This window comes from Borostomias antarcticus (assembly GCF_949987555.1).
Source record: "Borostomias antarcticus genome assembly, chromosome: 10".
NCBI classification, from domain to species: domain Eukaryota; kingdom Metazoa; phylum Chordata; class Actinopteri; order Stomiiformes; family Stomiidae; genus Borostomias; species Borostomias antarcticus.
Window position 1 is genome coordinate 14,601,240 of NC_140243.1, and position 12,825 is coordinate 14,614,064.

General features: G+C 48.6%; 2 protein-coding genes across 2 annotated transcripts; both read left to right on the forward strand.

Moving 5' to 3' along the window:
- Nucleotides 1-317: 317 nt before the first annotated feature.
- On the forward strand, nucleotides 318-4,451 carry zhx1 (zinc fingers and homeoboxes 1). Its single transcript, XM_084444970.1, has 3 exons — nucleotides 318-427; nucleotides 855-1,116; nucleotides 1,321-4,451. Exons 2-3 carry the CDS (start codon nucleotides 957-959, stop codon nucleotides 3,711-3,713), a joined length of 2,553 nt encoding a protein of 850 aa, XP_084301096.1. The 5' UTR covers nucleotides 318-427; nucleotides 855-956; the 3' UTR covers nucleotides 3,714-4,451.
- Nucleotides 4,452-6,761: 2,310 nt separating this feature from the next.
- Nucleotides 6,762-8,972, forward strand: cUnh8orf76 (chromosome Un C8orf76 homolog; the record flags this gene model as incomplete). The annotated part of the gene is made up of 6 exons (XM_084444519.1): nucleotides 6,762-6,900; nucleotides 7,062-7,163; nucleotides 7,484-7,627; nucleotides 7,834-8,138; nucleotides 8,511-8,643; nucleotides 8,775-8,972. The coding sequence occupies exons 1-6, from the start codon at nucleotides 6,796-6,798 to the stop codon at nucleotides 8,970-8,972; spliced, it is 987 nt and encodes a 328-aa protein (XP_084300645.1). The 5' UTR covers nucleotides 6,762-6,795.
- Between the last annotated feature and the right edge of the window lie 3,853 nt (nucleotides 8,973-12,825).

Genomic DNA, 12,825 nt, shown 5'->3' on the forward strand with positions numbered 1-12,825 from the left:
GTCGCTGTGGAATGACGTCAAGACGTATCACATTGAATGATGACGCTGTTTGATCATTAAAAACTGCCATTAAAAAAAGAAATGAAATTGTGGTGTGCTAGCCTGTTACATTGTTTGAGAAATATGCGATTTATTTGATTCACCATTGATAGTTGACAATGTTCGAATAAGTTTGTCGATGCGTAGCACTCGTGAAGTAACTGTTGCAGCCAGGGAAAATGTGAAATGTTTCAAGCATCTGCAGACAGCAACAGACTGGATTCGGCTGCCTTTCTCCACTGTCTCGGAAGACCCGCGAGCCAGAGTGCTGCAGTCCGGCCGGGCTCGGGCTAAACGTTATGCCGAGGAGGGCTCGCCGCTAACCGCAGACAACACAGACATTAGCGAAGTTTCCGTCTACTGCTGCTGTAAACTACTGCTTGTTTTAGTAAGTTAGACGTTTAACTATCTCGCCAACAGACAAACGTTACTTCTGCACAGTACTAGATCATGCACACAAGATTCATTTGTGTGGCTAGCTATTTGTATTTGCTAGCTAACGTTAACTGTAGCTAGCGAACAGTTACAGTAGCCGTGCTTATTATTTTCCAGTGTGTAACATTTTATAGACATATTAAGGGGGTCAGTCTGATGAGTTTAACTAAAAGATAAACTAAACGGAGACAGTCAATAGACCAATGTCATGGACTTTCCATGTCAGTACCTGTGTTCCTGCACCACACAACAATACTATCTTCAGTACTATATAGTACTTGAAATCAATTTAACTCAGACCATGAATCAAAGGCATGCTATTACACAATAAGTTGCAAGATCACGTTCATTCAAATACATATCCTTTTAATCTGTTTTAGGAGGAGTGCAATATTGGAAGATGAACATGTGAATCAAACCATCGCCTGACCACAGATCCAGGCAGTCGGTCATCCCACAGAGATTTTATAGGATCGTGAACAATGTCCAGCAGGAGGAAGTCAACTACGCCATGCATGGTGCTGCCGTCCGATGTGGTGGAGCAGGACCCAGACATGGAGGTGACGGAGGAGAGGGCTGAAGGAGCCGAGAGCCCTGCCGAGAGGCCTGCTGAGGCCACAGCTCCCACTGAGCTTGACACAGGTGGGGGGCTAGGAGATATTGAGTCTCTACTAGTTGATAGACATAACATTATAGATGCAGCCCAGCCCTTATCATGATTTGTTTTTTGGGGTTGCCAAGATTAGGACACATTCAACACTGTCCACACATCTTGTTTTGCCTTGAAAATTACCTCATGGAATTCTGATGAAACCGCCCTTTTTGCCTCCCTGTGTTGTTTTCTAGAGCATGAGTACGGTCAGCCTGGTGGGGAGGATGGCGTTGGTCGTGGAGCATTGAGACGTAGCAGCCAGCCTGAGGAATCCGTCAGTGACCTCACCATGGAGGCAGGGTTCACGCCAGCGGACACGGAAGACGGGGAAGACCCCTCCGTCGCTGCCATCTCCCTCAGCAAGACTCCCATCATGAAGATGAAGAGCAAGTTCGAGCCCAAGAGGATCGCCGTGTCGCTGAAGACGGCGGAGGAGAGCGACGGCGTCGGGGAGAGCGAGGGGGAGCAGGAGCCGATCGAGGCGCCTCTGGGCTCCCTCACCCCGGTGGAGCTGATAAGTCCGCTGCTTCATACCGAGACGCTGAAGCCCGGCGTCCTCCTCAACTTCCTCCCCGGCGGCGATCAGAAACAGAAGTCCGTTCTGAACTCTGCTTCGTTGCTGCCGGCGGGCCTGGCCCAGGTCCTGTCGGCCCTGCAGGCCCAGCAGAGCGCTGCCCAGGCCCAGCTCCTCATCCCGCTCAGCAGCATCCCGTCCTACAACACGGCCATGGACACCAACGCCGTCCTGGTCAACACCTACAAGAAGTTTCCCTACCCCTCTATGGCGGAGATCGTGGGTTTGTCCACCCAGACCAAGTTCAGCGAGGAGCAGATCAAGATCTGGTTCTCGGCCCAGAGGCTGAAGCACGGAGTCAGCTGGACCCCGGAGGAAGTGGAGGAGGCCCGGAGGAAGCAGTTTAATGGCACGGTGCACACCGTACCCCAGACCATCACCGTAATCCCTGCACACCACCTGTCTGCAGCAGCCAACGGCCTCCAGTCCATCCTCCAGACCTGCCAGATTGTGGGCCAGCCCGGCCTGGTGTTCACACAGGTGGGCGCCCCCAGCAGCCTGCCTGTCAGCACCCCCATCACCCTGACAGTGACGGGCGTCCCCAGCCAGAGCCAGGCACCCAAGGCCTGCTCTAGCCAGACCAGCCCAGGCGGCAGTGAGCTGAAGAGGGCCACCACCGTTCAGCCCCCTTCCCTGACCCCCCAGGAGAACTCTGCCCTCAGCGCCGACCACTTCGGGATGCGGCCCAAGAAGTCCAAGGAGCAGCTGGCGGAGCTGAAGGCCAGCTACCTGAGGAATCACTTTGCCAGCGACGCCGAGATCACCCGTCTGATGAAGCTGACCAACCTCACCAAGGGCGAGATCAAGAAGTGGTTCAGCGACACGCGCTACAACCAGCGCAACTCTAAAAACAGCCACGTCATTGTGTTCCACGACGGCGCCCGGGGCAGCGGCGGGGCCAACGCAACCATCGTCATCGACTCCAGCGACGAGACCCCGCAGTCGCCCCCGCCGCCCATCAAGGAGACGCGGCCCAAGACCTGGAACCCCTTCCCGGACTTCACCCTGCAGAAGTTCAAAGAGAAGACACCGGAGCAGCTGGTGGTCCTGGAGGAGAGCTACCAGAAGTGCAACACGCCCTCGGACGAGGAGCTGAGCCGGCTGAGGACAGAGACCAAGCTGACGCGCCGGGAGATCGACGCCTGGTTCACGGAAAAGAGGAAGACCGCTGCCGCCGGGTCCCCCGAGCCGGGGGCGGAGCGTACGGAGAGCGAGGCGGCGAGCACCTCCCCCTCCTCATCGTCTTCCAGGAAGGGCAGCCAGACTCCCCCGGGCGGCCGTCGAGCCAGCAGGGACAAGATGGTGAAGAAGACCCCCGAGCAGCTCCACATCTTGAAGAGTGCCTTTGTTCGCACCCAGTGGCCCTCCGCCGAGGAGTACGACAGGCTGGTGGAGGAGAGTGGCCTTCCCAGGCCCTACATTGTCAACTGGTTCGGAGACTCGCGCTACTCCTGGAAGAATGGAAACCTCAAGTGGTTCTTCTTCTACCAGAGCGGTAACGTGGAGGGCGTCAACGGCAACAAGAACAGGAAGAGGCGGGTCCGCAACCGTGGCTGGGGGCGGTCCCGCAGCAGGAAGGCCAAGAGGTCCGCTGGCGTGGAGAAGTCCCCGCCCGTGAAGTTCAAAATAGGAAGGGACATCCTGAAAGAGTATTACCTAAAGTACAAGTATCTGAATGAGCAGGACCTGGACGAATTGGTGGCCAAGTCCAGTATGGGCTACGAGCAGGTGAGGGAGTGGTTTGCTGAAGTCCACCGGCGGGAGGACATGGGTTCTGACCCGTTTGTTGAAGCTGCTGGGAATGAGGAGCAGGAGGGAGAAGAGGGGGAGGAAGATGAGGCTGGCGGGACAGGAGAGGCAGAGATGGCACCTGAAGAGCAGAGTAGCGCAATGGTGGAGGAGGAGGAGGAGGAGGAGGATGAAGAGGAGGATGAAGATGACACTGATGATAGTGAGGCATGGGAGCCTTCTCGAGGGGTCAGGAGGTCGTTGTCAGGCCCAGAGGACCAGTGATGGACAGCTGCTCCGAGAAACAAGCAAAAAGCACTGACTGACAATTCTCTTTGTGTTAAGGGGCACACGACTGAACAGGTAAAGGCCCCCCAATGTAAACGCATCAAATGTGCACCTTTTACACTTCTAGTGTATATGTATTTGTTTATCTAGTTATTACCCATTGTATTTGTTACACCGAGTTCACCGCATGTATCTCTGTCTTTATGTACAATTACACATTTTATATGTTGCACTTCTCTAAGATATTCTTAAGAGATGACAAAGTACCATTACAAAATGGTGCAGTGAATCATTTTGATTCAATTGAGACGTGATGGGAGGGTACCCTTTGAAGTTATGGAATGAGAGGAACTGCAAAAGTGCCAAAGTAAACTATTGAATGTGTTGGTTTGCTATTCTATACACGAGTTGGTAGTTTGTAGTCGGGTATAGCGTATTGTGGCCTCTTTGAAAGAATTGACAGTCGCTGTAGTACATAACAGACATGCACTTTTTCCTCCACTGTATGAACATGTGGTGGAATAAAATCCTGATTTGGCACCTTAGATCTCTGACACCATCAAATGGCTGCAGGAGACCAAATCTATTCTCTATGAATTAAGTAACCACTATCAGCCTTTTTCTGTCCTCTGATTATTCCAGACTGACTGCCTATATCCCTGTTTTTAGGCATTTAGCAGCCAGACACCCCTTATCCAGAGCGATTTACAAACATTTATTCAGAGTCGGCTAGAATTCAGCACAATGGATCATTACTGTATGAACCACGGCCTAACTGGGTTTAAACAAGATCCCATGTTCAATATTCTAAAAGCTTTGCTGCCTTGACAATGTACATGAGTTTTTATTTCCTTTTCAAACAACAGAACCTGTATGTAAGCTCAAAGGGGGTAGCTTTTTTTGTCTGTATGTTTTGTGCACTTCTCTAGGCTTTTAGCCACACCAGTAAGCAATGTCCTATCAGCCTGTTGGATTACTGTCTGCTAAACGGTTGAGTGTATTGAAAAGATCAAGCTTTGGTGCCTGAGGCCTACGGTAGGCCCAGCGCTGATAACAGAACTGAACAGTGGATCAAAGCTTCATCAAGGCACCAAATACTTTACCGGTGGTCTCTTAGACCATGCTTTACAGAGTATGCTTTGTTTGAGCTATAGCACCCAAGTTATCGCTGATGGATGGATTCAGAAACGTTTGAAGAGACAAACATACATGTGCCTGACTGTACATGCCTGACTACATTGCTTATGCTTTTAAAAAGCAGGATTTCATTGATACTGACTTGGTGAAGGAAAAGGAGAAGGTCATGAACATTTGAAGTTGTGCATGTTGGCTCATCAAGTTCTCATGCATGGACATTTACTTCGACTGAAGTATGACAATGCCATAGGGCCACATTTGGATTCTCTAAAAATGCAATCTTCCTTCCTAATATCTAATGTAGCCTAATGTGTGGATGGAGGAATTAAGGATTCATTTTAGAGAACTGGGGGTCTGTAATACCCCTACCCTCATGAGGTTGAATTTTGAGACATCCTTGTCCATAATTCAGTGATGCATGCAATAATCAAAATTAGAGAGCTGCATTTGTACATTTAATACAGTACTTTATGCCTTTGTATTAGATGTCCCCACCCTCTGTTTTCAATGGTTTTGTATGTTTCTATTTATGATCATGATGAAATATCTGTCAACTTCTGTGTACGACGTTGATTTATATGTACAATAGCTTTTGTTGTTGTACAATAGCTTTTTGATATCCGGTAGTTCAAGTTTTAGGGTTCCAATCATTTCGGCAATGTTCCCTGTGGCTTTTGGGTACCTACAGTACAGCTCGCTACCTGTTCCTATAGTCCATCTGCAACACTCATCATGTATCAAGGTTCCTCCTGTACAGTAGATAAAACAGTGTGTCAGTCGTAGTTCCTACTGTCTTGTAAGACTCCCTACAGTACCTGTCCTCTGATTCTTTCAGCATTTACAAGGAACTGGCTTTGTAGTGAACCCAAGTTGAGTAACCTACCTAAAATGATTGACCAATTTACTCTTTAAGATTATGTCTGCATCTCTAATATCTCACATTGAAAATTTGCTTTTCTTTTACCAGCTGCTGTATTTATTAATAGTGAGGAGTGTATTAGGAGAAAGGTTTGGTTCAGTGTTATGTTTCTAAATTACATAAAGGTGTAAGGAAGAAATTAAAGATGGTTGCAAACTTTGAATGGTAAACCAAGGAGATTTGTTACTGTGGAGGCTTGGAGTTAAAAACTCATTGGGGTCCCTACAAACATCATTGGAATCAGCTTTAGTCCCATGAGCCATATACTTTGTGCAATGCTGTTTTTGAGTCTGTAGCTTGGTTTAGACAAATTTATATTTTATACTTGTTTGAGGACAAAATACAATAAATTTCAATGAAAGGACATGATTGATGTAATGGTCATTTGTAAACATTCTCACAACGTATCTACCTGTCAGTCATACGATTGACTTACCTACTATACAAGGCCCTACATGACTGTCCCAGTCCAGCATGTGCCCCACCAGTTCCCTTCCCTAGCCTTCTCACTGTCCCAAGACCACACTGCACCTTAGGTGACAAAGATTTATCCTCTGCTGCTCCTCCCTGATATAACACTCCCACACAATGTGGGAGCTCCTAACAGAAACCCCATCTGTTCAGACAATGTGCAAAGTCATGTTGTCAGTCTTGTGTCTGATGAATATGGTGCTCGAAATGTCACTGACACTTGTGCAATAAATTAGTTGAAACTGGAGCCCAGCAAGCTGTTTCTTTCTTTATTCTGTCTTGTGATGTTGTCCAATGTCTGCTTGTTTGTTTAACTATTGTTGTCTCTCTCTTGGTTTTACTTGGTTTAAAGTGCTTTGCCTTTGAGCCTTCGATAAGAAGGCACTACGCACATCAAGCCGTAACGTCGCTTCAGTCGGAACTAAGGTCCTCGTCACCGTCGTGTCCCATCGTAATGCTTAGAAGGTAACACTCAAACAGCACAACTAGCTAGTTGGCGAATCACGAGATGGGATACAGTTAGGCTAGGTAATTTGTCGTTCATAGTTTGAAATGGAGATATTGGGCAGCACATTTGATGATTCGTTTTTCGAAGAATCAAGAGACAGGCTCCCCGTCGCTCTTTTTTCTTACAACGCAAAGATCTGTGAGCCAGAGGTGATATGATTAGCAAGTTAACGTTTGTACTAGTAACGGTAGCTAGCTTGCTGTCTAGTATGAATGAGTGCAGGGTCACTGTTTCTAATTTTTAAACATTGACAGCAGGATGGCACCGAACCAGCTTTGCATTTGTACTAATCAGTTTATCCTTTTTGCAGTGGTTTTGCGAGAGCACTGCTACCGACACAGATGACTTTTTGGAGAAGCAAAAAGTATTCAAATACCGAGCTGATTTGGCGTTCAGGCAAGGAAACTATCAGGTACAGCTAGCTAGCTTTAATTCGCGTGCGTTGAGTTGACACTGCCATTCATACTGTCATGTTTCATACTGCCATTCATACTGTCATGTTTCATACTGCCATTCATACTGTCATGTTTCATACTGCCATTCATACTGTCATGTTTCATACTGCCATTCATACTGTCATGTTTCATACTGCCATTCATACTGTAATGTTTCATACTGCCATTCATACTGTCATGTTTCGCACTCATGAAATTACTTTGGCGTTTTGTTATACTACTACTCTAATGATCCTTTCATTCCATCATCTATTTTGTCTCGTTTTGTTTTTTTTAGAAAGCTTTAAATGAGTATACTAGCTGCCTTGCATTGGTACCCGGGGGTAACCAGACCATCAAACGGGATGTTTTGGAAGCTATGGCGCGATGCTTCTCCAACCTCGAACAGAGGGAGCAGGCACTGGAGACGGCAGAGCTGCTGGTAAAGATGGTTGCAGTTAACTTGGTACTTGGGCTCTCCAGGTATACAGGTCTGATCTGTGGATAGATCTGTAATTAGGTTTGATTGGTCAATAGCGTCCAGAATCCACAAATATCTTGTGCACGGTATATGGGAATGTGTAGGCGGCATGAGAACGCTGTTGTCAGATCCTTCTAATCACTGTAGTCTCTGTGTCCTCTTATCAGCGTAAGGAAGCCACAAACACATGTCATCTGACCTGCCTCCTTCACCTGAAAGTGAACATCCACCAGCGCTGCGGAGACCTCCATAACAAGATTGCTGCCCTGCAGCATCTCTGCTGTCTCCACCCCTTCAACCAGTGGCACTGGGCGGCCCTGGCTGAGGGCAACATCAGCCAGCTGGAGTCCCTGCATGCTCCAACCCCAGGCTCCAGTCCACTTCCACAGGAGGAGACAGGAGACACATGGTCAGAGAGGGAAGACAAGGACACCATCAGGCTGAAGGCATGCATGTGTTTAGTGAGAACACGGTAAATACTCAAGATCATGTGTGACCCACCAGCTGTGGCCTTGTCACCAGTTGGATGATATGTGAAATTAACCCACAGGAATACAGACATTCTTGCTGTAAAAAGTTTGTGTGTGGACTGTGGATGGCAGGTGTGCCCAAGAGCCAGGCAGCTGGCTTGGTATGGCTCTATATCAATTGAAACAGGCAGGTTGGCTGTGTGGATTAGACAGTGTACCCAACCCAAGATAATGTTCAAATATCTGAAATAATCTCTTGATTTGAATCCCTTGAAAAGTAATATGAACGAAGGATTCAAATAAAGCTTTAAAATGTCTCTCTTTCTCTCTCTCTCTCTCTCTCTCTCTCTCTCTCTCTCTCTCTCTCTCTCTAGGCTGCTCCTGAAGATCCTGAGAAACCAGCAGTCGTCCTTCGCTCTGCAGAGCAGTGAGAGAGCCCTCCAGAGGACAGAAGAGGCACTGCAGCGCCTGCAGCCAACAGAGAGGACTCTACAGCTCACTACTGAAGTAGGACTAAACTGGCTTGTCCACATTTTGATGTGTTCTTACCCTCTGGTGTGCATGTGTAATCAGACACTTGGTTTGTGTGTGTGTGCGCGTGTGCTGACTGTATTGTCTCCGCTATGCTGTGGCTGCAGGTGATGGGAGAGGACCTGGTTCCAGAGAAGATGCGAGAGGACAACCAGGACGGGGAAAGTCTGGCAGGTCTCTGTCGGAAGGACTTTGAGGACAGGTGGTGGAGCAGGCTACTGCAGACAGGAGTGCTGGATCTGGATGGACCAAAATCAACCACAGTGAAGGCTGACATAACAGCACCTTCCACAAAAGAGGACTGAATGCGTTTACTTTTTCTATAACTATCATTATACCTCTAATGCAGAATATATGGGACTGAACCTAAATATACATATACATATAGTATATTTGCGTATGGCAATACCGTTGTTTGCGTATTGCAATACCGGGTAAGACAACGGGCAATACCATGATATAAGTACAGCGTTGTCATTTGAGAAGACCTTACGAAGACCCAGCAGGGTCTAAACATTTTTATGGATTAAAGCTTTGTTTGGAGCACAGTGTGCAGATTTTACGTCATTTTTACTACTTCTAGTCAAACCCAGTGCCAAGTAAGATGTGCGTATGATTATCACATATAAACTCTTATTTACTGACTCAAGCACACCAAATAAAACCTGATCAGTCTCGCATAACTTGGCTATCACTCTCACTATGGGCGAATAGGTTGAATGTTGAGTTCAGAAAGTAATGCCTCATTTTCATTTCGGTCAACAGTAAGAATCACCAACTTCTGAAATGTTCTGGCTGTTTGGGGGTGGCTGTAGCTCAGTTGGTAGAGCGGGTCGTTCAGTGATCGAAGGGTCAGTGGTTCGAATCCCAGCTCCGACTGTCTGTCCAACAAGCCCAGAGTTCTTGAGTTGCGGTTGGGGAGACACCAGGGCAGGTGATCAGAAGCGAGGGGCTGCTGCCCCACCACAATCCTGCTGAGAAAGATGTGCCTCTGGGGGGTCCACTGGAGCTCTTGGGGGGCCATGTAGCCCCACTGGTTCCCAAGGCCCAGTTCTGGGAAGTCTGACTGGGGGAGGCGGTGTCTGCGCTGGGCTGGGGGAGCTGCTGCTGGGTATGGAGGGTAGGGGTGGGTATGGGTTGTGTGGTGAGGTGTTCCTGGAAATGGAAGAGAGGTAGAGAGAGGCGGGGCAGGTCAGTGACCGGGAGGAAGTCTGGCCTGGGCTGGGAGCAGGCGTAGAGCTGTGGGAACTCCAGGTGGAAGGGTTGGGCGGCGCTGCCTTTGAAGAGCAGCGCCAGGCTCCTGTGGACCTGCCAGGACAGCCAGGTGAAACTGGAGAGGGAGGAAACAGGAGAAAGATTCTCTTTGTTTGGTAAGGCAGATGCATCCCAGATTTTGCACAGTACGTCTCTGTGCACGCTACAAACTGACATTTTCTGCAGCAAGAACAGAGTGAATCGTCGTAATACATACAGCATGAACCATACCTGTGATTTTTAATCCAGGACACATTTAAACAAATGTAATCTCTTTCAATTGCTTAATGTGTAATCATTTTATCATAATGTATCCATAAGGCTACCATGCTGTAATGTGATGGACTCGTTATTCAGACACACAGGTGAGTTTTCTGTCTGACCAGGGGCTTGGACAGCGCCAGTACCAGTGGTAGTAGGCCTGTGTGGCAGACCTCTGGTGGAGCAGGGGGACCTCACTCTCCTCTCCCACTGCACATCTGACAAGAAAAACGCTGTTCGTCACCATACACTACAGTGCAGTCAGAGGCCTGAAGAGATCTCTGGAACCCAACTCTGCGTGTGTCTGTGTGAGAGCAAAGTGTGCTGTATTTAGGGATTTGTTTATTTACAGTTTTTGAGAAAAACAGAGTGATGGGCTTCACAATTCCTGCCAGCACGTGGACGTTTCTGCTCACTTGGGCCTACATGTTGGTGGTGGTTGCAAAGTGATAGCACGTATGACTGATTTGTTAAAGTTTTAAACTAGACTGTTGCTCTAGCGTCACCATCAGGACTATTGCCCCCCTATGTCAGTTGAGGACTTCTGGCATAGGACTGGACCTGTGTACAAAGTTTGGTGATTTTTCATGCATGGGAAGTCAGACTTCCTAAGAAGATTCAGAATATTGGCAAATACAAGAGGGTTCCGACAGCTGAGGCTGCCAGGCCCCTAATAAATGTGCTCAGGTTGAATTCTAATAAGAGTGGGCCAGGACTTAATGACCATGGGAAATGTAAGGAAAGAGGGGTGGGCATAGAGATACTGAAGATGGACAGTGATGATTCAGTGGAGGAAAATAATAAAAACACTGAGCAGAGAAGGTATGGAGGATGCAAAGAGACATGAAGGAGGAGGAGAGAGAAACAAGAATGAACACAATAGGTATAGGTACTGCATTTGTAATGCGCTCCCCATCCAGTTGTTACACTGGCCCGGAGCGCAGCCCGAGGGCAGAAAGAAAGAAAGAGGAAAGATTGCACAAAAAGGGAGGATAGTACACAAGGACAGTCTATCACTCAAGCACACAGTGTGGGGGGAAAAGCTCACACAAACAACTCTCACACAACACAACAGCAAGTGAACCTAGGAGTCCGTTATGGTGAACAAATGGGTTTTTAACAATCCTTTAAAGGTCCCTACGGTGGGAGCAGACTTGATGTGAATGGGGAGCTTGTTCCACAGTTTCGGAGCCAACACAGCAAAGGCACGATCTCCCAGCCTTACTGTGTTGGACCGTGGAGGTCTCAGCCACATTTGGTCATCCGACCTGAGTCCCCGCGAGCTGGAGGTTTTGACCAGTAAATCCATGATGTAGGCTGGGGCAAGGCCATTTAGTGCTTTGTAGACATAGAGGAGGATCTTGAAAGATACTCTCTGTCTGACTGGAAGCCAGTGGAGGGAGACAAGGACCGGTGAGATATGGTCCCTCAACTTAGTCCCGGTCACAAGCCTAGCTGCCACGTTTTGGACCAGCTGGAGGAGTTTGATGGTCCCATCAGCGAGTCCAGCATAGAGGGCATTGCAATAATCCAGTCGGGAGAAGATTAACATGAGCACTACTCTCAGTCACTAGGAGAGAGGAAGGGCTTAATCTTGGCGATGGTGCGCAGCTGGTAGAAACAAGACTCCACTGTGGCGGTCACTTGACGGTCGAACTTGAGCTCTGAGTCAAATGTGACTCCGAGATTCCTGACGTGGGGCCGGAGAAAGAGGACAGGCTTCCCATGTTGTTGGACATCCCATTTGTGAGGTTGGTGGACCCACAGATGATGATCTCCGTCTTGCCTTCGTTCAACTGGAGAAGATTTTGAGCCATCCAGACCAAGCAGTCTCTGAGTCGGTCCAGTCCAGCGGGGTCGTTGGCGGTCAGCGGGAGATAGGCTACAGTTGGGTTTCGTCTGCATAGCTGTGTTATGAAATGTTATGGCGTGAGATGACCTGCCCGAGGGGAAGCATGTCTAGCGAGAATGGGATTGGCCCCAGGATGGACCCCTGGGGGACCCAACAGGTGAGGTGGGCTTGGTGGGAAAGTTCACAGAGAATGACCTGAGACAGAGGTAAGAGGAGAACCAGGCCAGTGCAGTGGTAGTTATGCGTTGATGAGGGTAGCGTGGTCTATGGTGTCAAACGCTGCACTGAGGTCGAGGAGGACCAGTGCAGCTCATTTGCCTGAGTCAACGATATGGAGGAGGTCGTTTGTCACTTTCAGGAGGGCTGATTTTGTGCTGTGGCCAGCCCTGAAACCAGATTGGAACTTGTCCATGGCCTGGTTTTGATGGAGGTATGGTAACAGCTGGCTCAGGACTGCCTTCTCCAGTAGCTTTGACAGGAAGGGGAGTTTGGAGATGGGTCGGTAGTTACCGAGGGTGGTGGGGTCTAGGTTAGGCTTCTTTAAGATGGGCTGGACTACTGCTTGCTTAAGGCAGGATGGTACAGTGCCAGTAGCCAGGGAGCTGTTTATAATAGTGAGGATGCTCGGCCCTACTGTGTCGAATACCTGCTTAAGGAGGGAGGCAGGGAGAGCGTCTGAGGGAGATGAGGCGGGTCTCATAGAGGCCATTTCGGTGAGAGTGGGGAGAAAGATGAAACTCAGCTAGCGATGTATTACATCTCAGGGAGATGGTGAGATTGTGGGCAGAGCG

Coding starts and splice junctions, on each gene's coding strand:
- zhx1 (XM_084444970.1), top strand. CDS start 957: ATGTCCAGCAGGAGGAAGTCAACTACGCCATGCATGGTGCTGCCGTCC. Junction 1,117..1,320: donor TCCCACTGAGCTTGACACAG/GTGGGGGGCTAG, acceptor GTTGTTTTCTAG/AGCATGAGTACGGTCAGCCT.